Source organism: Lygodium microphyllum, chromosome 16 (genome assembly GCF_053477565.2).
Source record: "Lygodium microphyllum isolate KBCC chromosome 16, Lygodium_microphyllum_v1.1.10, whole genome shotgun sequence".
In the NCBI taxonomy this organism is placed as follows: Eukaryota; Viridiplantae; Streptophyta; class Polypodiopsida; order Schizaeales; family Lygodiaceae; genus Lygodium; species Lygodium microphyllum.
This window is the reverse complement of record NC_141150.1, coordinates 42,815,894-42,842,905: the sequence shown is the minus strand read 5'-3', so window position 1 is coordinate 42,842,905 and position 27,012 is coordinate 42,815,894. Positions and strand designations below refer to the sequence as shown.

Here is a 27,012-nt window from a genome sequence, read left to right as displayed (position 1 = left end):
ACCAATGTGCCTTCAAGCCCCACATCTAAGCTCTGAGTGTGCCTTTGTGTTGGATAATTACTTCCATGATCATAGTTGAGAGATTGTTTAAGGTGCATGTGAGATTCAACAAGATTTTTGTCATTCTGGGTAGCGCTTAATCTTCACTGAGTGGGACATCCGCCTATCTATCGCGCACTTCCTCAACGAGTTCTCATCGTGCCCCGAGCATGCCTTTATTACCACATGCAATTATCTTAGTGTACTAAGGATTTTGCTCAAACAAAATCCCATGACGGAAGAGGCCCAACTCCTGCCACTCTTTTTTTAAATCTAAACACAGGTATTGATAGTTGTGTGATGGCCTGTCTAATGATGAGGGCCACGCTTCTACCTTCTTTTTGCATGGCCTTGCTGGAAGATATGAATGATAACCGCTTCACCAAGTGTAGCCATCCCTTCCTATCAACGACACCTCTAAATATACGTGTTAACATAAAAGGCCATCTCGTAAGCATAGCCCCTAAAGAGCATAGGGATGATGCCTAGCGTACTTTCTCACCATGTATTAAGTATCAAAAGAGAAAGAAAGAAAATGAGCGAAAATAAAAGAAAAGAAAAGGAAAGAGAAAAAGAAAGGAGAAAAGGACAATAAAAGACAAAGAAGAAGCACAAGAAAAGGACGAAATCAAATTCTCATGTAATATTAGAGTGCCACAAACACTACACCTAGGGGTTCTTAAGTTAAATGTGTTTGGTGGCGTCGGCCAGCTAGGGCTCCATGCCTAACCCCCTAGCCCTTCCTATCCCCCCACTTCACACTTAGGGCACATCAAGGGCAAGACACACCTAGGGAGTTTGTGATGTTAGACCTAGGGGTTCTTAATTTAGATGCGTTCAGTGGCCTCGGCCAACTAGGGCTCCATGCCTAAACCCCTAGCCCTTCCTATCCCCCCACTTCACACTTAGGCCACATCAAGGGTAGGACACACCTAGGGAGTTTGTGACCTATCTCCCTAAGTCACATCCATAGCACCTCCCCTATACACAAACTAGGTCCTCAAGTGTGGGACAATACTACAAGCTTCCCTGAGGTTCACCCCAACTCCTAGTTTCATTGGCACGGACGCCCCGATGTGAGACGGATCTAGAATTCTCTTCTTGTGGTTTGATTGCTAGAAGGCACCGAGCTTTTGTTTACTTGAGATCACAAGCACAAAGAAAGTAAACACTCAAAGAACTCAAAACGATTTGATTCACAAAAGTTGATTACACAAACTTAAATTCGTCCGGCTACTCAATACTCGGATCAAATTCTTTACACATCTCAGAGCTTTGGTCACACTCCATGATGCTTGCTCCAACTCTTTGACTTTAGTGCACATAACATAGTAGCTCACTGCAGTTACACGATTATAGTGCTTCAACTTGAAACGATGAATTGACACATGATTAACACTCAAAACCAAAATAGCTATCAATACAATCAGAACCAATGTGTATTGGAGGTAAACTCTATTCCAAATCCAATATGTTGAGGGCCCTTAACAATACCAAGATTTCAAAACACATTCATGTTAAAGACAAGATGAAGAATGGTAACTCTCGCTTGTTTTCTTGTCCCGAAAAGGTAACAACAACTCTCAAAAGCTCCAAGCTTTTTGATTGCAACAACTCTTGAAGCATTCACATATGTTTTATTTCCCATAAGTGCCATGGCAATGTTTGGACTTTCGTGTTTCTAAAGTTCCTTGTCCCAAAATTAAGCTTTCTGATATGTTTTCTAGTTTGTAATATCATAAACTACAACTGCAGCAACTGACACTCCTCTATAGTTAATGGGTGCTCATGATGCATCATCGTGGTGAGACAGCCTTTGATATGTGTGTTGAACATCTCAAATTATAGTCGGCGCATTCTAGTTCATGATCATGTAGAAGCCATGCAAATTATCTTCTTCTTCGTCGTCTCCTCTTGTGGTGGATAGCGGGATTCTAGTGCCTCAGTGAACAGCTCATAAGCTAGCTTCCACCCTACTCGCCCCTCTCCAAATGGATTCCGCCATGATGAATTCTCTTTTAACATGTGACCAAAAGCTCCTTTGATAAGGCCATTATTGTCTACTTTCATAATAACTGATGTATCTACATTGCCACTTCCGATGCAATCAAGGATGTCCTCCCCAAAAGCACGTATTCTTCATGATCCTTCCTTCTCTTAAAAGCACCTTTTTCCCATAATAGTCTTATAAGGCTAATAGTAGCCTGCACTCGCTTTGTGCTCAATTGTGATCAAAGTGATTTGCTTCACAACCTCAAAAAGCTATGCAAATCAATCACTTACTTATGGGCAGGCAGTTCAAACCTATCCCATATTCAGCATATGCTATGGTTAATACATTCCCCGAACTTTCAATTTTCATATGAATCCTATCAAACACTTTCCGTGCTTCCACAAGCAATCCGCATTTACCATACATCTCCACAAGTATATTGCCAACCAAAGTAGCTCTTTCATGTCCTTTTGCCACAACTTGAACATGTACTCCTCGGTCCCTTTCCAAATCCTTGAACCTAGTACAACCTTTCAAAGTAGACACAAATGTGACATCATCTGGAGGTATCCCTGATAGCTGCATCTGTCCAAAGCAGCTCAGTGCTTCCTCACCATGCCCACCTTCAGAGTAACTTGTTATGAGCACATTCCATGAGACAGAATCTCGAATGTGAATGTTATCGAACATATGATATGCTTCAAGAAGTAAACCACACTTTCCATACACAGTCACAAGTGTGTTGGCCACAAAAAGTTCTCTTAGCAAACATTGTTTGATTGTTTCAGATGTAAAAGATGGACTATCTCTAAATCTTTTGTAACACCAATAGCTTTTAAGCATAAAAGAAAAGTGATAGAATCAAGACACTCCAAAGTGGCTTCATAGAGGTGGATGCTCAGTGTCACAACACCGTAGCAGCAATGCACGATGAGGTAGACACACCCCTAGGTACTACACTTCCTTTGTCTTTTTCAAGTACACTTAACAACTACGATCAACCACCAACATCGAAGGCCTCCATTAGCCACTCAAATCTATCCTTGACCTTCACAATCTCTCATCCAATTTTGTGATGCTTCTTCTCCATGGCCAATCTCCATGAAGCCCCATCATTGACCCATATGAATGATCCATCTTTTATCAATTTCCACATCCTTTTTCCTTTTCTCTCTCTCTCTCTCTCTCTCTCAATAAATCCATGGCAACATAAGTACATCAAGTGCATAGATCTTACATCAAGTACTACAATGCGTAGGAAGTCTTCCACAAACAGTAGATTGGCATTATTAAAGGCTCACATAGGAGCTTTGGAGAAATCTAAAGGTAGAAGGATCAAAATGGAATGTCGTCACACCAAATTTTAGCCATTCTAAAGGACAACTTGGACAAATGAAGGCTACAAATCTTAGATATAATTAGAACTTCTTCTACTTTTCAAGATAGGGTTTTTTTTTCTTATTCTTTAAGCTTCTCTCTTTCTCAACATATTTAGAATATTCTTCAAGGATAGTAGCTCCAATACATCTCAATTGCCTCTACCAAGCATTGACTCCATTCCTAACTCTTCTATCCTTCTATCGGAACTTGTTGAAGAGCATTCTTGGCATCATTCTCACTTAGTAGAATACACTTGATCTATGGTTTGAAGAAATGAATCAATAGCATAACATGTTTCTCTTCATCCCTTCTAGGCTTTCTTGCAAGCTTTAATGTATTCAACTATGGAGACACTCTAATGGCACTCTCAAGCATATTGGCAACCTAGTGAATCACTTTTTAGCCCTACTATTTTATATCTTGGCATTCCTTATGATAAATCTTCTCAAGAGCAAAGCAAGTCTGTAGGGTTTCCATAGGCTTAGAATGGCCATGATTCTGTCAAATTGAAGCAATGCGGAAGTGAATGACTATGACAGAGAGTGAACAAAGAGAGAAGAGAGAAAGAGAAAGAGGCAATGAAACACAAAAAATTTATAGTGAAGAAGAGAGAAGAGAGAAACAGAAAGAGACAATGAAACACAAAAAATTTGTAGTGAAGAATGCTCTATAAGGATGCAGAATTATACACGGGTGCAGAGAAAATATATGCATATATCTGCACCTCGAGGATCTCGATCTCCATCAGCCCCGAGAGCAATCTCTGTAGTTAGCAAGCTAAAATCTATTAGAGACAATGTACAAAGACTGCTAGAAGCTCAACCTATTTATAGGCTTTAAAATAATGCCCATAAATGATCACGTCGACTGCATTAAATGCAATAGACTACTACAATTAGACTACTATTGCAGTCTGCTGCTGCCACGTGGTAGCTTGCCATGTGGCACTGCTAACGTGGCATCCAGGGAATGACTCTTAACACCCCCTCTCAAATCCTAGACAAGGTAGCAAGGTGAGGGATTTGGAATGTTGGTGAAGTAAAGCCTAGGGAATTGCCTTCATAAACAAATCTGCAAGATTGTCTTCGGTCTTACAATATTCCAATCGATGGTCTCATCCAAAAGATTCATCCAGGCATGGAATACGGGATTTTGTGCCATGGCAATGCAACTCTCATTATCGCACCACAAAATAGTAGGATGAGTCTAGCTCCTCCAACAAATGTCGAAGCCACACAATCTCCATGTGGTAGAAGACACAGCTCGATACTTTGCCTCGATCAAAGATAGGGCTACCATGGGCTACTTCTTGCTACTCCAAGAGATTGCACCAACACCCAAGGTAAAACAATAACCTATAGTAGACAGCCATTGGTCCACGTCACCAGCCCAATCTGAATCACTCCAACCTGCAAGAACAAGATTAGAAGCATCTATACCTGCTGGATAGGAAATCCCAAGGTCAAAGGTCCCCCTCAAAAACCAAAGTATCCTCTGAGTAGTAGCCTGCCAATGCATCTACTAAGGTGCACTCATGAACCAAGCTGAGAGACCTACAGCAAAACATAGATCAACCGATGTGTTGAGGAGCCAAATCAATTATCCAATCAGCGACAGTAGCAAGTAGCATCCACCAAAGGAGAATTTGCATGTGAAGTGGGCTTCTAGTTTGGATCCATAGAAGTAGAAATGGACTAACAATCCTCCATCTCAAAAGTCACCAAGAGCTCTTGCACATATCTCTACTAAGAGATGAAAATCCCCCTCTGAGACTAATAAATCTCATAGAATATAAAGAAATGGAGAAGTCCTAAATCCGTCATCTCAAACTTCTAATGGAGGGTTGCCTTCATCTCAACGACCTGTTGGGCATGATCACCTGTAACAATCAAGTCATCAACATACAAAACAAACAACACATGACCACCCTCGGAAGTGTGCACATAAAGCTGCAGATTAGCCCTAGAGTGCCAATATCCCAACTTGGCCTAGAGAAATGAATCAATCTTCTCGTTCCAAGCACGCAGAGCCTACTTGAGGCCATACAAGGCCTTCTTCAACCTGTAAACCTTCCCATTTGAAGGACCAAAGCCAAGAGACTGCTCTACATAGATCTCCTTCTTCAAATCATCATTCAAGAAAGCCAACTTCACATCCAACTGAAAGACAAGCCATCTCCTATGACCAGCCAAGGCAAGAATAGCACAAATAGTCGCCATGCCAGTAGTAGGGGCAAAAGTATCATAGAAATCAACACCTGGGCATTATGCAAAACCTTTAGCAACAAGGTGAACCTTGTGCTTGTCCAAAGAGCCATCACTATGATACTTGGTCTTGAAGACCCATTTGACACCAATCACCTTCTTATGAGAGGAACAAGGCACAAGGTACCAAGTGCCATTCCGCTCAATAGCCTCCAACTCGACTTCCGTCGCTTTCCGCCAATGATCAAACTATAAAGCCTCCTTCATTGATGTAGACTCCCTATCCTGCATGACATGGGACATCAAATAGTAGTTAGAGCAAACAAGCTCCATAGCATGTGCCTAGTGCCTTCATGACCTCCACAGTTGCCACTCCTCATGGACCCCCTCGATCCCTGAATCTTGGAGCATATCACAAGCCCAATGAGGAGGAGATCGAATCTTATCTTAATGCTCTCCAACTACTGAAGTTTCTAGAAGATCCACCGTCAAAACAGAGGATGAATCGATGAATCCAGTGACTGGGAAGTAGGCTCCCGATCCAAAGAAGAGTCCTCAAGAAACACAGGCTTGAGAGAAACAGTCGCTAGGGCCCAGCTATCACCAAGATCTCCAAGTACAAGGTGATCCTCACCCCCCTCTCTGGGGCTGGAACATCCACGAATTGAACATCACAGCTCATGTAGACATCCCACTTAACAAGATCATACAATTGATAGTCTTGAGATTGTGAGCTATAGCCCACAAACACCTATCTTGGAGAAGCCGCTTCAAATTTGTCACTCTATGTCTTCAAGATGTGAACATAAGCATCACACCCAAAAATCTTAAAATAAGAAACATCGGGCTTTGATCCAAAGTACACCTCAAAAGGAGTCATACCAACAACGATAGAAGTAGGGAAACGATTATGGATGTGAGCTGAAGTAGCCACAACCTCAACCCAAAGACACTGAGGTGTCTGACGAGGCCATCTCGATCACACTGCAATTCTTCCACTCTGAAATGCCATTCTCCTAAGGGGTGTTTGTATTGGCAAACTCTTGGTGTATGCCATGATCTACACAAAACCGAGAAAACTCATTAGAAATAAATTCTCTACCCTTATCCGATCATAGGGTCTTCAACTTCCACCCTAATCGGTTCTCCTCAAATAGCAACCAATCCTTGAAGTTGGAGAAAGCCTTCAACTTCAGCTTCAAGAAATAGGCCCATTCATCATGCTATAATCATCTACAATGAGCATGAAATACAAACTCCCTTGAAGGGATTCCATCCTCATCGGTCCACAAAGATCAGTGGAAACAAGCTCCAAGGGTTCTGAAGATCGCCTCTCAAAGCCTTGCTGGGAAAAACATCATGAGTATGATTCCCCTTCTTCTAAGAGGATTGACCAATCAAAGCTTCAGATTTCGAAGCATTGGTTCCTTTTAGTTGCTCCTCTTGGTCCAAGACCAAAGAAACCAACTCTTCCCACCAAAGAGTCTCGGACCACCAAAACCACTAGAGCGGCAGTAACTGTGAAAGAAGAGTTATCGCCATGTCTTCAAAAGTGATCACCTTCCTTGCATTTTGAACTTGCATTCGAAGCTGCCTTAGCTTGTTGATATGCTCCCGCATGGATTTTGACTTGTTGACACTCATAGTCCTCATTTGCACTTCCAAAGAAACTTGCTTCATGATGGTCATCGGATTATACATCTAATCCAACTCCAACCATATCTCCCTAGCCACCATCAAATGCTCTTCAATTATAGTACATGAGAGAAATAAAAACTAGTGAACGTGTGCATTGAGTTTATCCCAATGTGCTTGAGCCAATTCATGAGAGATATACTCCCTACCATACATCAATTCTAAGAAATTGTAGTCTCTTTCCTTACTAATTTTCTCCAAGTGCCAAATAATTTGGAAAGCAATTCAATGCATCATATTTCCTATCCATAGGAAAAGCCCGCACTTTTCTAGTCCCTTAATCAATAAACGTGATAAAGTAGGAGACCCCCCCCTAAAGACCTTGTAGGCATATGCCCACATATATCACAATGTTCTAATTCAATTGACTCGCTCTTTTTCGTGTTTAAGTACTTTTTATGGACCGAATGAGCATGTTTACCATATATACAATGATCACATATAGAAAAATCAACAAAATAAAAAATCGACAAGTTACCCAAATGAGATAGTATTTCCATTCCTTTCTTAGACATGTGACCTAATCAAAAACGCCACAAAGATACCCTTGGTTGCTTGATTACTACAATTACATCATCTTCTACACTGGATACATGAAGAGGATATAAGGTTTCACATTTGGCTCCTCTAATTATAACAAGCGAGCCCTTGTGGACTTTTCATGATTAACTGTCAAATGCTAATGGAATACCCCAAGTCATTGAGCTCTTTGTGAGCTTTTGGCACATATTGTACATTCTTAAGAGGGAAGGTAGAGCCATTATGAAATGAAAACTTCACATCTCCTACACCAACTATGTCACATATATAATCATTTCCAAGGTGGACAAATCGACATCTACTGTTATCGTATGAACACACCCATTGTCTATGAGGAGTTGCATGAAAACAACCACCAAAATCAAGTATCCAATCTTGCTTCAAGTGTCGATTTGATGCAACCAACATATTTGTAGAAATACTAGAAGTAAATAGCAATTATTCATGTCCTTTTACTCTTGCTTCCATTTATAATAGTCCTTCTTGATATGACTTATTTTACCAACAATGGAAGCATTCAATATCTTTCTTGGACCTAGATTTGCTACGTATCACCCACAATCCTAGTTCTTGTCTTTATATTATTTTTTACCTCTTTCTTTCTAAATTGTCAATGCCTAACCATTCTTGTCTCGATCCATGAATTTCCTACATATTTCTTCAGGAAATAACCTATCCACAACATCATTGAACTTCAACTCTCCATTTGAAGGTGAATTATTGTGTTGAGAAACACTGATCCTTGAGCAAGGTTTAGCTATGGTGGTTGGAATTCATGGACAAGAAGCATGGTGACTTAGAGTATTACTCAAGTGAATTAGGTTCCAAGATAGATTAGCTTGGACTCATAAACACAATCTCGAGTAGACATGGACAATACTAAATGTACAAAGTACAATAGCATTCTCATCAAATGATTGTCAAGTACATTGCTTTATAGTTGTAGGATAGTTCCACTTTTCCCTATTGTGCCTATGGGATCTAGGACAATTCTTTTAGGCTATTGCATGTTCCTTGCCTTATTACTCCATACAAAGAGGCTATCATAGGTGTGATTGTATATTTCTCGATGCCCCTCGTCAATTACAACCATAAAAAGACTTAGTATGCAAAGGCTATCATGAGTAGAACCTTGCTAAGTGTAGACATGGAAAACCCAATCATATAAAGCTAGAAGTTGTCACAAGGCCTCACTAAGTGTGTAGAGAATATAGTGCACAAGTTATGATTGGAGCATTATAAAAACATTAGTTTGAATAGTGGGAATAGAAGGATTGATGAGGCTTATCCTTTTTCTCTTGAGTGTCTTCTTCTTCTTCTTCATGGTCATCTTTTTCTTTGACAGTTGCAAGCCTTCTGTGATCTTTTCTTGGCATAACAGAATTTTTCAATGTGCCAAGTTCTTTTGCAGAAGTCAGAAACAATATCTTTCTTCCCTTTGTACTTGTTGTTGACATAGAGCAAATGTTCTTCCTTTGAAGTGCTTGCTTCTTCTTTACCTTTGAGTTTCTTCTCTTCTTCAAGGAGTGATGCTTTGATGTCTACTAAACACAATATTAGTGAGTTTCGGAATCTCCCAATTCCCATTTTTGAATACTGAAAAGGTGGCACCTGGATAACATGCCCATAAGTTTCTCAAAACCATATGATATGACCTATCATTGGAACGTGCTTGAAAAATGGAATATCTTGAGCTACAGAGCGCTTGGTTTGGAGTTATAGTGTTCAAGTTATGACAAATTCAAAGATTTGACCATGTGTCCCAAAATTTTGGGAAATTCCCATATTCCCCAATACGGTGTTACTAGCTTTGGATTTGGCATATTGATTAGTGTGGTGGAGACATTACCAATTTCTGGAGGAAGACTCTTAAGCAAGACTCCAATGCATACATCTTCATCCATTTTTAAGTTAATCCTTGCAAGTTGAGTTAGCAAACATATAATTAAGAAGAGTTGCCATGGATGCATTAGCCTTCATATCCAACGTGAAAAACTCAATCAACAATCCATATTTTGAAGATTTAGACTGGGCACCAAACAGTGTGTCCAACTGTTCCCAAGTGGCATGAGATGTATCTCATGTGTCCACATGGTGGATATAACTGTCAATTAAGCTCAAGCTTAATGATTCCTTGGGCTTTTTCATCATTCTTTTGCCATACTGTTGCAAGAGGACCATCTCTGGGTTTCTTCTCATGTCCATTGGTTTATTGACCATAGACCTTTCTTCATGAGCATTGGTTTTATCCTTGTCTACCATGTGTGGAAGCCCTTCCTTTGAAGCCGCATGACGATAAATCTTGTCCCATACTAGATGGCAAGAGCAGCAACAAATTAGCACCAAATATATTAGATCAAACCAACAAATGAGTTGACAAGGATTGTCTAAATTGTCAAAATAGTTATTGGTGTTAAACAACATTGAATGAGTATCAAAAAGATACTATGTTTGAAGCTTAATATTGTTGTTTCTTGATCTTGTTGTTGACTTCACCCATCCTTGCTAATTTGAAGTGTAAATCTTACTGGAGATTGAGTGCTACAATGAATCAGAGTGGTAATGACTTGGTTGAGCTAGGAAAAGTAAGAAAATGATGGAATTTATAAGCTTCAAGAAAAGTAGCTATGGCTACCAAAACCACAGTTAGGGTTTTGACAGGGCCCTGGTTTTTTCCTTCTAACAACTTGAGGAGTGCAACATTGGAGCTATTTTTTGTGATGAGAGAGCTTAAATACCAAGCTTTAAATGCCCTACGGCCACAAAATAGATTGCAAACTGTGTTGATGGCGATAGTAGTATGACCTGATGCATGCACAAACTAGGCAATGACTGACGATTTCTGCAATATTGGAGTGGGAGGTCACCAATGTCAGGGATTTAGGTGTAAGCCTAAAGTGTCCTAATTCAAGGAACGACTTGCTAGAAGAGATCTTGTAGAGATATGTCGTGGTTGAAGAGATTCAAGAGCTCCAACAGAATAGGGTGTTTGCTAGCTATGGCAGTCAATGGAAGTAGAGTAAAAATGGAGTTCGAGATGGTCATCTTGTTTAGCTAAGCTGACCAGAGGTTGTGGAGAGTTTGAGGAGCAGTGTGCAGAGCTAAACCAAGCTCACCATGGCTCTGATACCATGTTGAGAAAACACAGATCCTTGAGCAAGGTTTAGCTATGGTGGTTGGAATTCATAGGCAAGAAGCATGATGACTTAGAGTATTACTCAAGTGAATTAGGTTCCAAGACAGATTAGCTTGGACTCATAAACACAATCTTGAGTAGACATGGATAATATTGAAAGTATAAAGTACAATAGCATTCTCATCAAATGATTGTCAAGTACATTGCTTAATAGTTGTAGGATAGTTTCACTTTTCCTTACTGTGCCTATGGGATACAAGATAGTTCTTCTAGGCTATTGCATGTTCCTTGCCTTACTACTCCATACAAGCAGGCTATCATAGGAGTATGATTGCATATTTCTCAATATAGTAACAATGGCTGATGTACTAAAGGTATCCCATAACATCAGCAAGGAACGTAACCAAGGGGTCACCTTAGCCTCATCTTCAAATTTCAATTTCTATGCATGCATTTGGCTGAATATTATATTGAACTCATTGACATGGGAGGCAATACCGGTACCCTCCATCTACAACTCAAACAATTGCTTCATCAAGTACACTTTGTTTGAGGTAGTCTCCTTCTCATATATTTCACATAACTTTTTCTATAAGTCATGCATAGTGGTTTATTTCACAATAGTAAAATTAATTGATTCTACCATGTGCAATTTGATAGTGGACTTAGCCAATGTATCCAATTCTATCCAATCATCTTGAAACATATCTGCAAGTTTTACATCCATGCCTCTTATTGACCTCAACTATTTCTTTCATATTAAGATATCCTAGATTTGCTCTTTTCACAAACTAAATTCTATGCCATCAAATTTATTGATGTTATAGAGTTCCATATCCATAGAGGATGATGAAGCCATTGTCATAAATAGCAACTAATTGCCAAGGAGAAGCAAATGACAAGTCAAAAAATTGCACCAAAAACTGGTAGAGTTTCTATAGCAATTGCTCAATGTATAACCAAAACTGAGAATAAGCCAAATGAACCATGATGAGTAATGAGGCATATAATACTATCCAAGAGTTGTGAAAATCATAGACTCTATGTCACAACTAACATTATATACAGGTCATATACTATAATGTACATACATCACAATCTCTATTGCATAAACAGTTGTTCCATAAACTACAAATATTGCAATTTGCAACCTGTGTAAAATAGTTTGCAATCTGATACAACTTATATCCACAACATATAATGTGTTACCTTAACTCAGTAACCTATATACAACATCTATATAGTGAACATTGCAACCTATAAACCAATTTACAAGTTGTGAATAATATGTGTAGAATTGCAAAAAAAGACAAAACAGGATGTGCAACACTTATAGACGAATCCTGAAATAGCCTCAAATTTAAAAAATGAAGCAGACTAAGCTCTTATTGGCCCTTCTTGAGAATTTGTTGACATCTTCACACAGAACAAATTTGATCCAAAATAGAGATCATGATGATTATTGCTAGCAGTCTTGGTTGTAGACTCTCAACCACTTTAATACCAGTTGATGGAGTTGCACGGAGCATGGAGAATGGAGAGAGAGAGAAAGAGAAAGAGATGTGATTCATTCTTGTTAGTTAAAAGACCATGTTGCTTTGTGTGAAAATATTTGTATGTGCACACCACTCTTGATTGGAAAGTGAGAAGCTTGATTGAGCATGATACACACATAGGTCACATTTGTCACATTGAAGCATATTACCTTTAGAAAAAGTAAAAGCTTGGTTGTGCACATAGCACATGCACTATTTGTAGAAGGTGTTGCACTAAGAAGAATTTTTGGAACTTAACAATAATCATTTTCATATTAAGGGATAAGATTGAGGAAGCAACCCACCACTAACCAAAGAACTAAATCAAGAAATAAGAAACAAAAGTTGAACCAACACAAACCCATAGGAACCAAGACAAAACTCAATGAAAAACTTGCAAGAGTGAATAGACTTAGACCTCAAACCCAAAATTTAATACCATTGCTTCAGGAGTGTGAATGAATCTTGGTTAGTCAGCTTGTTATGAGGAGAAAAACATCGAAAAGGGAGAAAAAAGCTTGAAAAAGTTTGAGCAAATAGTTGAAGAGTTGGAACTCTCAACCATAAGGGAAACCCAAGACACAAGGAAACAAATACCTTAGAATTTGAAGTGTCATCCCAACTAGCAAGGGCAAACCTGGCAACAATATCTTGGCTCTTAGTGTGGTAATAGACCAAGAACACTCCATCCACACCCGGGATTAAATGTGTCTTCCTTGGGAACCTCCATCCCCTTGTTTGAGCTCATCAATCTCATAGAAGCATTAATTAAGAACTAAGAGATCAAACAATGTAACCTCAAAAAAACTAGATTTTGATCTAATAGCATTCCCATGAGACATTCAACAATTGATCACATAGTATAATTGCAACAAACAAAAAAAGAGCACATAGGGAGGATAGCATAAGATATGCTTGGGAACATGGAAGAAGTCTAGAGACTAGGACAAGACCTACTAAAACCAAGTGGCTAAATTCACACAGTCCCAACGAATGGACAAACAAATAAGAGAGGTTGAGCTAGAACAAGTCTATGAATCTTAACTGTTGTAGGAAGGGTGGTACTAGGAGGGAGTGTCAATAGGGGAAGAGCCCTTGAGATGGATCTCACCCTATCCGAACTCTTAATGAAATGATTGCTCGAAAACTCTATAATTGAAAGGAATAATGCTTCCTTAGATACCTCTATCCTAGTCAAATGCCAAGTAGAAGAAGCTAATCGAAAATCCCTATTGTGAAACAAGTTGAAAAGTATGGGGCATGTGATGATTCCTATAGTTTCATGGAGCAGTTTGGGCAATGTCTAAGGGAAAAGGGGAAAGCACGATTCACTAGTTTAGACAATGTTGAGAGAAACGACTTTGATATGCTCAATGAACTTTTCATTAAGAGATTATTGGAAGCGGGATACACATATAACCTCATTGTCAAGCTCGTCAATGTGAGGTAGAATGACAAAGAGGAGATTTGTAATTGCATAATGCATGTACAAACTAAAACAATTAATTTAATTGGCTTGAGAATTTCTTCTCTTATATATATCCTTCGTTAGTTTATATTTCCTTTCCCTTAATTTGACAAATCCCTTCCTTCATAGGGAGTCCATTAATACCACCTCTCAATCAAACCCTCTTGGAAATGACATGGACTAAGTTTTCACCAAGTAATCCAAGCAAACATTAAGTTATTTTAATAGCACAATGAATTTAAAAAGAGAAACACACTTATTATCTTGCTTTTTGGAAACACTAAGCTCTTACACTTTGATGAACATTATTCTAATATTATGCACGATGTACCCACCCCTACATAGATTATAGGGGCAACATTCAATTTGTTTGGACACCTCTTCATGAACAGTATCGCATGGATCCCATACTATACACGAACTTGACTGGTTGGGTAGTCTCCAAGCCTACTTTACAATAAAATGTCAAGGTCTCAACCCAAATGGATCAAAACTAAGGGGCCCTAAACTTCTAAAGCATATCTGAAAACAATCTAACACCCATCCTAGAGAGACCACTTCTCAATCTCTCAATGATGAGAGTAACCAATATCACACTTGGGTTCATAAGAGTAGTACTTGCTTCCATGGCCTAGGTCTAGCCCTACATAATCATGTAGAAAGCCACCCAACTAATCATGTCTTCCTATCCTTAAGGAGGAGTACTTAGGACCTCCATCCACTCGGTTCTTATAGAGAAGAGAGGAAGGGTTGGGTAGAACTCCGTACAACTTCTACAAGATAGTTGAAATAGGAAAGGAATTAAGAGAGTAATGCTCATTGTAGCTTCTTTCATACAAAGTTGTGTCTCCTCCAAGAAGAATTATATGACTCTGAGGTTGACCATGGATTGTCTATATAGGTAGAAGAGGTACTTGCCATAGCCTAAAACAAGTTATCTTTGAGTCCTTTTGGGGAGCTTTAGCTCAAAATAGGAACTACACACGTTTTTGTAAAAAAAAAAGGTAGGCCTTAAAAAAGTAAAAATGTGTTTATTCATGCTCATGTGCATATGATCATTCTTGCACTTGAGACAAACCTCAAACAGTCATAATTTTTTATATAGAACATGAAATGTAGAACAAATGCAAGCCTTGGAATTGTAATGATAAGCTTTATGATCAAGTCTCTCCATATCAAGTGTTTGAGTAGATTTAGCTAGTAAGACATGCAGTTCTATAGAGCCCATGTCATTATTTGGGGGGCGAGGGGGACTCGAGGAGGGAGGGGGAGTATGTTGTATTTGTATTCTGATGTTACAATGGACATACACACATACAATCAAAGCACTTTCACACCCACCATCGAGAATAGATGTTGGGTTTTGCATGTTTTTTTGTCAATTATATGAAGTGCATTATATACCACTAAAGGGAGGGACTACCATAAACCATTATGTCCTAAATATGTTTGTCTAACAGAAAATTATTGGTTACTAGTTACTTGGTATATTATTTGGCTTAGAGTTGTTTCTTATGTCATAGAAAGAGTTTAAGGTTTCTATGCGTGTACCCATGCTTAGGTTATAGAAAAGGACTAAGGTTGCAATGTGTGTAGTAATGCTTAACTAAAGAGTGCTTTGGTTTGAGTGTACACTACCATGAGAAACTTGCGATTATTGTAAAGAACTTAAATTATAATGCGCATAGCAAGCACTAAGTAAGATTCTCTTACATGATTTATGTTGTTACATTGATGCAAACAAGGGGTCCTGAGAATGGTATGTTCTTGTATAACTGATGATGTTTTCTTTTACTCATATACTTTGTCCTATCCTTGATGAATATCACCTTGCAAAACATAATAACAACAAACATAAGACTTACTTAAAGGCTTCAAGTATTTTGGTATTTTTACAAATAGATGTCTCTTGTAAACTTTTGAGAATGCAACATTATAGTAAAATACACAACCATGCTATTTAAGTAGCATGGCAAAGAGTTGGCACACGTTTGTTTGTTTTTTAATGTAAAGATGCTATTCCCCCATATGCATTTAAATAAGTATATGCGTTTCTTTGTACTACTTGTTGTCAAGAGATTGTAATGCACATAAGTTTCCCTTAGCTGGTTTATGTCATTATGTTGTAACAAATGAGGGGTTCTGAGAATGTCATGTTGATGTAGCTTGTAATGTTCTCTTTTTCATGCACTTTATGTTGCCCTTGATGAATATCGCCTTGAAAAAAAAAATAACAAATAAAATACTTACTTAAAAGGTTCAAGTATTTTAATATTTTTAGAAATTATTAACCTTGGCACAAGAAAAAGCAGAAAAAAGTGAAAAAAGTGCAAGTCAGGACCTAGAAGAGGTGGCCCTGGAGGAAATCAGACACAACGAAAGAGGCAGGAAGGAGAACAACTAGAAGCGCAAGGGCGGCCTAAAAAATCAAGTCAAAGGCAAAAGCGCATTTTAAATACAAGGCGCCCCTAAAAATTTTGTAAAAGAGCACCAGGCTCCCTCTTATGCAAATTGTAAAAGGGAATCCAGCATAAACTAAAGAAATAAATCAAGTAGAAGGGAATGGGAAAAAGGACCTTGCCACAATGGCCGGTCATGCAAAAAAGGGGATGGGTGCCCATGGGATTTTAGGGCATGTATATAAAGTTCAAAAAGTGAATAAGAGCTCATTCTTTGGTGTGTGGTAAAGTGAACTCTTCTTCTTCTCTCCTTCTCTTCTCTTGCTTGCTTGCTTGTGAGTGCTTGAGGGAGGGAGTGTGAGTGAGTGAGGGAGTGAGTATGTGAGGGTGAGGGATATTGGAGGTGAAGCCCTCCACCATCTCCTCTCTTCTTCTTCTCTTCTCTTCTTTTCTCTCATCTCGTGTGTGGCTATGGAGGATGGAGCTTGGAGGAAAAGTCTTGAGGATGCTTGAGCTTGCATCACGAATTGTGGAGCTATCGGAGTGCTTGAGAGAGGAAGAAACTCAATCAGGCATCAAGGTAAGCTCACTACACTTGTAGAGAGGGATAGTGCGTCGGCTATGTGAGAGGTAGCCATTAGTGCTTGCTTGAAACGCTTGAAGGAATAAGTGGTCTGTGGGTCTTGGCAATTGAGTGAGAAAAGCCTCAACAGAAATATAGTTATATTGTAATGTGAGAACACAGCATTACACTAAAACACACAACCATGCTATCAAAGTAGCATGGCAAAGAGCTAGCATGTCTCTTTTTGTTTTTTTCATAATTTTAGGAGAAAGTGTCATTAACCTATATGCATATAAATAAGTATATGTGCTACTTTGTACTATTCTATTTCATAAAATATTTCAAGAACAAGTTATTGCTTTGAGTTTCAAAAAATGCTTATGTAAATTTTAAATGGCAACAGAAGAGGAACATCCTTTAGTACCAAATATACTGGACTCATAAACATGACATTAAGCCAATTCACTTTAGTTAACATTGTCAAATTATAAATTTTTATATTCATTTAAATATCTTAGGTATATTTTAGATGTGATAGATTGACAATTGCAATTTTTGCAATTTGGGAGACAACTGGGTATTCTTTGTTAATGATCATCAACTAATCATGGTCGGAAGGAGCTACATCCCTCTACAAAGCAAGAGGTGTTGTTTTATTTTGGTCCCTTGAATAGATCTCTCCAAAATATTCTAGTGAAGAACATTGTTCTTCTAAGATTCATAAGTTAATGAAAAATTAAAACAATAAAAGCAAATTATTACTTAAAGAGTGGATCTAACACACTATATATTTTTGTTTGACTAACATATTACTAGTAGTACGTATGATATGCATGCACACATAGCATCATAGCACTTTGACACCATCCATCAAGAATAAACGACGGGCTTTGCACGTTTGTTATAAAAAATTATATAAAGTGCTCTACATGCCACTAAAGGAAGAGACTAGGGTAAACTATAATGTCTCGTGCATATTCGTCTACCAAAACATTGTTGGTTACTTGGGCTATTATTTGGGTTATCTCAAGTCATAGAAAGAGCATTATGGTTTCTACATGTGCATTGATGCTTAGTTGAAGATTTCCTTGAGAAAGGGGATGAAGAAAAATTTCAGGAAGCTACTAGTCTTATGTACATGTTTTTGAAAAGATCATTAAGCAACCATTTAGCTTTTGTTAAAGCTAGGTTTTTTAACAAAAACCTTTGTTGATGAATTAAAACGATGATGGTCACAATGAAAGGCAAAGGCAAAAATGATGATGTGGTTAAGATCATATGCAAAAACTTTGTGAAAGGGCAGCTGTGGTGGTGGCATGGAATAGGATGGCTCATCGTAGAGTGTGACATAGACTAGCTTTGCTACTATTAGATGAAGTAATTCAACATCCTATACTTGGCTCTATAACAAGATACTTCTTTTTCTAAAACATATTTTCCATTTGTCCATTGGCCATTTGCAAAGGCTAATGTGGGGCCTAAGTAGTGCAAGGATGGGAACATATTGAGTAATGTCTTGCTCAAAGGTGGAGATGATTCACAATTCAAATAGGTCCTTAAGACATGCTTTAGATTTAAACTTTCATGCTATAGGGTGGAGTTTTCCTACATGCTAGATAAACTTCCATTCTTTCAATGTGAACATATCTAGGCCAAGCTATGTGAAATCAATTTATTTAGTGTGTACAATTATTGCTATTTAACCTTAACAAAAAGAGGCTTGATAAGAAGCTTTTATTTAGAAAACTTATCATCGTGAAAAAGGACTAGCAAGTTTTTGATGGCACGGCTAAAACCTCAACTTTATAATTGATAAACCATAAGATAGATATACCCTAGTCAAACTATGTACCATAAATTACATAAGAAATATCCCCTTATGAAACTAGGTAGTTGAAAAGTGTAAAATTATAGGAACAAAAGCAAGTTTCTCCATGTGAAAAACATCAAAATGATGAGAGACTAGATTTAGGCAAAGGGAAGGGAAATCATAATCCTACAAAACCCATAAATGTCACATTGTTACTCTATTCATTAGCACAAGCATATTAAAGTATTACGTGCTTAGCATCCACAAGAAAAGCATTATGGATTGTCTTTAAAATAAATTTTCTAAGTAAAAAACAAAAAAGCAAGGTGGATGCCAAACATGAAATGATGATTATTATAAGAGTATCGTATGGTATGACAAGGTAGCATGCATTTAAAGAAATCTGAGAGTACATAGAAGTACCTAAAAAAAGAACAATGATTATTATAAGGGCATGATATGATATGCTAGGTAGCATGCATCAAAAGCATGGGAGTACCGTAAGCACCTAAAAAAGGATCAAATATTAAATTAATTCAACATGCTAGAGAATTAATCATGTCACTGTTCGATTAATCCTTGGGTTCCTTATATGGCAATCATATCAATCATCTCACATCTTGTGTGTCATGGTAGTCAATGTAACCTTCCAGTATGCTTGCCCCATAATTTGAGAGGGAAGCAATTGTGGGATGCAAGGTAGAATCTATGGAGTGCAAGAGGGTTGAGAGAGAGAAGAACATAAGAGAGTTGTGGTATAAAATGAATGCTATCCTTATCCTTTGTTATCTTCACTTATATATGATTGTACAATGTGTACGTATACAAGGGGTGCCCACGTGATGGACATTGACCATTAGCCTTTACCCCAGTAACCTCCCACTTAAAGACCAATGTGCCTTTTGGGGAGTGTAAGAAGAAAGTGAAGATACTATCCAATGCCCATCAACACTTTGCTAGATGCAAAGTACTGAGAAGGTAAACTGTTTGCAAGAAGATATGCAAGATTATCATTCATATGTATCTTGGCAAGCTCAAAGCACTTTCCTCAAGAACCTCCCTAATGAAGTGATACTTCACCTCAATGTGCTTTGCCTTTGTATGAAAGATAGGGTTCCGTGTCAATTGAAACTCTAACTATCACAATGTAAAGTAGACACCTCTCTTACAATGCCCAATTCTCCCATTAGATAAGTAAGCCATATAGCTTACTTGTAGGCCTCACTAGCTGCAACATACTCTACATCAATGGTAGATCAAGCCATATATGGCTATAACACACCACCTCCAAAAGTGAAGACAAAACCTATAGCAAACCTCCCAACGTCTACATTACCTACAAATCAACATCTACATATCCAAGAATAGATGCATCCTTCCTTTTGATGTGTGTGTGTGCATGTGCATGTGCGTGTGCGTGTGCGTGTGCATGTAGAGAGAGAGAGAGAGAGAGAGAGAGAGAGAGAGAGAGAGAGAGAGAGAGAGAGAGAGATCTAGTAGTGTTCAAGTATCTCATAATACTCATTATCTCCTTACAAAGCTTCTTGCTAGGGTTTGCCATATACTTGCTAATGAGTTCCACTACATAGGCAATATCTAGATGTGTAGCAAACATGGCATACATCAAGCTACCAATTGTGGTTGCATAAGGAACTTTTGACATTTTAGTCTTTTGTTCATCAGGCTATCCTCCTAGCTAAGTTTAAAATATAGAGGCGATGGAGCACTGAGAGCCTTCCCCCTCTCCATATCAAAATGCTTCAATACCTTCCCAACTTATTCCTTCATAGATGAATAGAGTATCTTTTTGCCTTGATCTCACACTATTCACATACCAAGAATGTGACCATACTTTCGAGTAATCTAGTATGTTATCCACATATAGAATCAAGATCATAAGTTACCATTCTTAGCCTTCTTAGTGCATATGTAGTAATCAATAACATTCTTAGGATACTCTTGAGATCACATAAAGGCATTAAAGTTATGATGCCATTCCATGGTAGCTTATTTCAAACCATATAAGCTCTTATACAGCTTACACACCAACTGCTCCTGGCCTTCCACAACAAACCACTCAAGCTATTGTATATACATATTCTCATGCAAGTCCCCATGCAAGAAAGCAATCTTTACATCCATTTGAACCAACTTGATATCCTATCTAATAACCAAAACAAGAATTATACAAAGGCTAGCCATATTGAGTACTAGTGAGAAGATCTCATCAAAGTCAATCCTCTTCTCCTGCTTAAATAATTTGACCACCAATATTGCATTGTACGTAGGCAATGTATTAGATGAAGAAACCTTCAACTTGTAGGCCCACTTACATGGTAGAGCAATTTGCCCTTAGACAAAGTAACTAACCCCTAGGTAGCATTATTTTCCAAAGAATCCATCTTTGATTGCATAGCCTTTAGCCACTTATGACTATCATCCCTAGTCATAGCATTTGCACAACAAGAAGGTTCACCATAAGTTGTAACCATGACATAGTCTAGAGATGGAGTATATCTATCTAGCAATCTAGAAATCCTCATAGATCTATGTAAAACTACGTCAATAAGAGCTGTTCGCTATCCCATCTCTCTATCATGTGAGACACAAGGCTATCCACCATAATGTGGCATTCCCATCTTAGCATTAATAGGTTGTCCAAGGCCTACATCATGTGGAATATGTCATGCAATCCGGTCATGTGCTAGCTTCCCATCCTCCCAAAATACCACTCAGTGATAGTCTTATCCTCGTTAAAGATGGCATGCATACTATCTTCTCTGATTTAGGATTCACAAGTAATAGCGCATTTCACTTGACTCTCCATAGCTAAGAAAGATGCATTTCTTGGACTTAGGATCAAGCTTACTCCACTTATCCCTAGATATATGCATAAATGCCTCACAACCAAAAACATGCAAGTGATCATAACCAGGTCTCTTGCCAAACCATAACTCATTTAGTATCTTGCCATCCAATGGCTTGCTTTGAGACTTGTTGATCAAATACACTACTTTCTTTCCACATATTTTGATCAAGATTCTCAAGGGCTATCAACTCTCGCTTGATACCATTACTTGCACAAAATATTGTAAAGACATGCAAGGTGTACTCTCCACCATTATCAGTCCTCAAGCACTTAAGCTGGTTGCATTGATTCTTTGTAAATGCCAAAAACTTTTGAAATGCATCCAACACATCACTCTTCTTGCAAAGAGGATAAGGCCAAACCTTCCTTATGGCATCATATATAAAAGTGATAAAGTACGATGCTTCACCCAATGAAACTATGGGCATTCATCCACACAAGCCGCTATGAACCAAATCAAGACATTCTAATCTTCTACTCCCACTACCTCTCTTATGTGACATTTTAGTTTACTTTCCAAAGAAATAATGCCTAGAAAAACCAAGATTAAAAAATTTAGAGTTCGAAGATACTATAAATAGCACAAAGCTTTCATTCCAGTGACTAATATATGTCCCAAACAATAATGCCATAAAGAAACATATGGTTGTTTAGTGAGTGACAGGTACAACATACTCTTCATGAAAGGTGGAGTAAGGTTGGAAGCATGAGTGGAAGCAAGAGCTATGGATGTCCAAGCAAGAGAGAGCAAGATGTTATGTGGAAACTCCAATAATCACAATGTGTGACATGTCTTTTTTTATTTTATTATCATGTAAAAAATAAATAATAAAGTGACAATAATAGGTAATCGTCACTTAAAGTGTGCAAGCAATAAGTACAAGTAAATGTAGGCCACTAGACATCGATGGCCTTTAACCCCAACAACCTCACACTTAAAGGTGAATGTGCTAGAGTGTAGAGAAAACAAGAAAAAAGTGACAAAGTACAATGTGCATATATAAGTATAACAGGATGAGGAATAGGCATCACCTCATCCTACACCCATCATCTTCCTAAAGAAGGCATAACATTTCACTAGAAAACTTTTAGTAAGAAAATATGGATTATTCTCATAAGTTGCAAGGTCTATCTGCTTGTCCTCAACTACACTATGTTGAAGTGATAACGGACCTCGATGTGCTTGGTTTCACACTGAATTATGTGTCAACTAAATGGCACTCATAGAGTTTGGATACAATGTAAAATTCATAGTCATACCAAGGTTTTCCACCAGATAGCCTAAGCATAGGACTCCTTGCAAGCCTCATTAGCTACAATCTACTCAACCTTGGTTAGTAGACAAGGCCTTGCAAGCCTCATTGGCTACATCGTACTCAACATTGGTTAGTAGACAAGGCCATGCATTTCTACACTCTAGATATCCAAGAAGAAACATCTCCAACAAAGACCATAGCTAGAGGTGGACTTTCTACTATCTGTGTGTCTTGCATATAGTCAAAGTCTATGTAGCCCACAGCTCCAGTATTCTAGCCACAATAACAAATGTACATATTTGTAATGACATTAAGGTATCTCACAATACCCTTCATGGCATCCCAATTTTATCTACCAAGTGTCACCATATAACAAGCCACAACTCCCACTACAAATGCTATGTCAATTCAAGTGGCTATCATAACATACATCAAGTTGCCCACCATGGATGCACATGGGATCTTAGCCATCTTGGTCTTCTCATCATCTGATAGGGGACAATATACCTTATTGGCCTTCACATGAGAAGGTAATGGATAGCCAATAGGCTTACCACACTATATCTAAAACTACTAGTATTTTACGAATAAAGTCCTTTTGTGAAAAGTAGAGGAGTCCCTTAGAGTGATCGTGTGTAATGTGCATACCAAGTATGTGAGAGACATATCCCATGTCTTTCATCTCAAAGCTCCTTTTGAGTTGAGTTTTTCAAAGCTCATCATCAACACTCCAACAATCATCATATTATCAATCTAATGATAAGGCTAACATCAGAGCATTCTTTGTGTAAAGACACGGGTCCATTTCATTGCAGGAGTAACCCTATAAATGCATAAAGGCATCAAACTTATGATACCATTCCCTAGGTGCATGCTTAAGTCTATGAAGACTCGTTCTCAACTTACACGCTAGATGTTCCCTTCCCTTTTCCTTAAATCCCTTAGGTTGCTGCAGAAGTCTCCATGAAGAAAAGTTGTTTTCACATTCATTTGGTATAAGTCTATATCCATCTGCATAACCAAGGCTAATACCAAGTGTAGGGTAGTCATATTGACCACAGTAGAGAACATCTCATCAAAATGAACTCCCTTTTCCTGCCTAAAACCCTTAGCAACCAATCTAGCCTTATACATTGGCTTAGGGTAATGAGGGGTACTCTTCAACTTAAACACCCACTTTGCATGACAATGCATATTTTTCATTGGGCAAAGGAACAAAATCCAATGTATATATTTTCACAATGACTCATATGCAAACTACATAGATCTCTCCTAAGAGTGACTATCATCTCTACACATAGCCTCCTCATAAGGGAGAGGCTCATTAGCATCTGTTCACCATGATATAATGCAAAGAGGACTCAAAAAGATCACGAGAATGTGAGGCTCTAATGGAGTGTCTCAAGACTGGTTGTGGAGCTTGTTCTCTATCGAACGTCATGATCCTACATGACAAGTAGATCTTGGGCCACTACAGCATCAACAACTACAGTAGGTTGTCTAGGCTAGTTGTATCATAACACGAGGCTCCTCTCGAAAAACACCATGTATCTCAACTACCTGCTCTGGTCTCATATGCATCTTTTTCTCATGAAACATAAAATCATGGCTGTGAACAACCTTCTGAGCCTATGGATCCCAAAGCCGACAGCCTTTCTCACTTACATCACCATATCTAAGAAAGATGCATTTGATGGACTTTGGATCTAGCTTATTGTGTTTGTCTTTGGAAATATGACATAAAGCCTCATATCCAAAGGCATGCAAGTGTGCATATGAGGGAGATTTACTAGACCATAGCTCCTCTACAACTCTATCAACAAGAGCATTGCATGGGGATCTATGAATTAAATGAGTAATAATAATAATTACCTCAACCCAAAAGGACTATGGTAAGCCTACATGACCAAACTCTTTCTTGAATAGTCTTATTTATGTGCTTTGCAACACCATTTTGAGGTGGCATGTATGGGGTGATTAACTGATACTTAATACCCCTCTCATCATAAAGCTACTGAAATGCCTTAGAGATATATTCACCCCCATTGTCAGATCATAGGCATTTCAATCTATGCCCAGACTAATTCTTAATTATAGCTAGAAAGTGTTAGCCAAGATATTCGACTTCTGCCTTATGGGATAGACCCAAACCTTAAGCAAATAAATGTGACAAAATACTAAGTATACCTAATGACTAACAAGATGTGGGACCACAAACATCCAAACGAACAAGAGTTAAAGGCTCACTCCGCGGTCACAAGAGTCAAAACATGAGTAGTCAAGAGACAATAAATACTACAAAACGAGTGAGTGCTTTCATTCCTTTGAGGGACATATGTCTAAGATGGTAATGCCAAAGAGATATAGAAGCAATCTTTGTCATGGCTAAAACATGATCAATAGATCTATATGCAAGCAAAGGATAACGCTGTCAAATTGGCACCTCTCGCAAAAACAAGATGGCTATGACTAATCTTCCATGCAGAATCACCAAAAGAGACATGGTACATGTCATCATTCAGTTGTCCAACCCAGACATGATGTACATCATGAAGCAAAAATGGAGCACCAATACCAAATGGCAATCTCACATCACCTATATTAATAATATCCAATGTAGTGTCATCTTCCAATTTAACCAAACATATAACAGTATGATAGGTATAAAACCAATATTAATGTAGGGCAATATGAAATGAAGCCCCAGAATCAAGAAGCCAACACTGAGAGGAAGAAGGGGTAGCATTGGTCAACTCAGCAGCATTAAGTGGTGAAGGAGCAAGTACGTAATCATTTGAGTTGTACTCCAATATATTTATCTCTTCTACTTTAATACTAGACTTAGCAATGCTACAATCATTAAAAGATTTGGCATTATCATGCGCTTTCCCTTTGCCTTTTTCACATTGATCATTGTGCATCTTATGGCATTGTGGCCTTATGCAACCCTACCAACCCATAATGATGAAAAGTAAGAGAGGATTTTGGACCACCAGACTTACTATATAATTATCCATGAGACTTAGACTTGCTCATGTTAGGCTATGAGTCTCTACCATAATTATTATTTCCATTACCACCAAGTTTGCCTCTCACTTGTAAGTGCATGAGAAGTACATACTGCATCAACATTCTTCCTGCTGATCTATTTTGTAAGTAAAGTACCCTCTATATCCTTGAGTTGAATGTCACCTGTAGGAGGGTTTGCACTCATAATAGTACAAAATATATCCTAAGACTTAGGTAGTGTGACAATCAAGAAAAGAGACTTGACATTCTCCTTAAACTTAAGACCCTATGAAGCAAGCAGACTAAAAATGGAATGAAACTAATTTAAGTAAGAAAAAATAGATATCATTTGCTTCATACAAAGGTCCATGAGTTTCTTAAGCCAATATGGTTGAGTTACAAGACTCTACTTATCATAGAGATCACAAATCTTTTTCCATAATGGATAAGCACCACCCTCAGTCTTAATGACATTTGAAGTATGCTGGCTTTGACAATTAAAAAATGATAGTAGACTCACATAGCTCATTAAGCTCTTTCTATTCCTTTGTATCATAGAGTTCTAGCTTTATGCCCTCTAATTTCAATGGCTTAACTTACTTCTTCTGCACCAATACCTGTCAAATCTATGTCACAATGCGAAATGTAGGCATGCAATAGCCATCCAGATATCAAATCGGCATTGAGCATGAACCGCATGGCAAATCCTTCAAGATAACAAATTTGTTAGAACTTGTATGCAATTTAAAATTGAGAGCCTCCTAGTATGAGCTGCTATCTAAAAGTGTTGTCCAATCCAAAACAATTCTACTTTGTGTAAAATAAAGAATTAAAAAACATAGAATAAGATCTATGATTGTTTAGATACATAGCTCTCATTTCACTCTTCATTTTGAGCTAAAGAACACCTTAATCCGATATTAAATGTAAAAGTTATAGCCAAAATACTAAAGTACTGCCAAGCTACCATAGTTGTCCGCGACTTCTATGGTATGCTTCGTATCCACTCAAAATAAATAGAATGGCTCTCAAAGTGAATGCTTGAGAGTATTATCAAAATTTTCTATGTTTTACATACATTTGAGTGGAGAAAATAGAAGAGAATATTGATTTC

At 38.1% G+C, this 27,012-nt stretch overlaps 1 protein-coding gene across 1 annotated transcript; it reads right to left on the bottom strand.

Moving 5' to 3' along the window:
* Nucleotides 1–2,314: 2,314 nt before the first annotated feature.
* On the bottom strand, nt 2,315–2,875 carry LOC148022749 (pentatricopeptide repeat-containing protein At2g34400-like). Its single transcript, XM_087695258.1, has one exon. It carries the CDS (start codon nt 2,873–2,875, stop codon nt 2,315–2,317), a length of 561 nt encoding a protein of 186 aa, XP_087551384.1.
* Between the last annotated feature and the right edge of the window lie 24,137 nt (nt 2,876–27,012).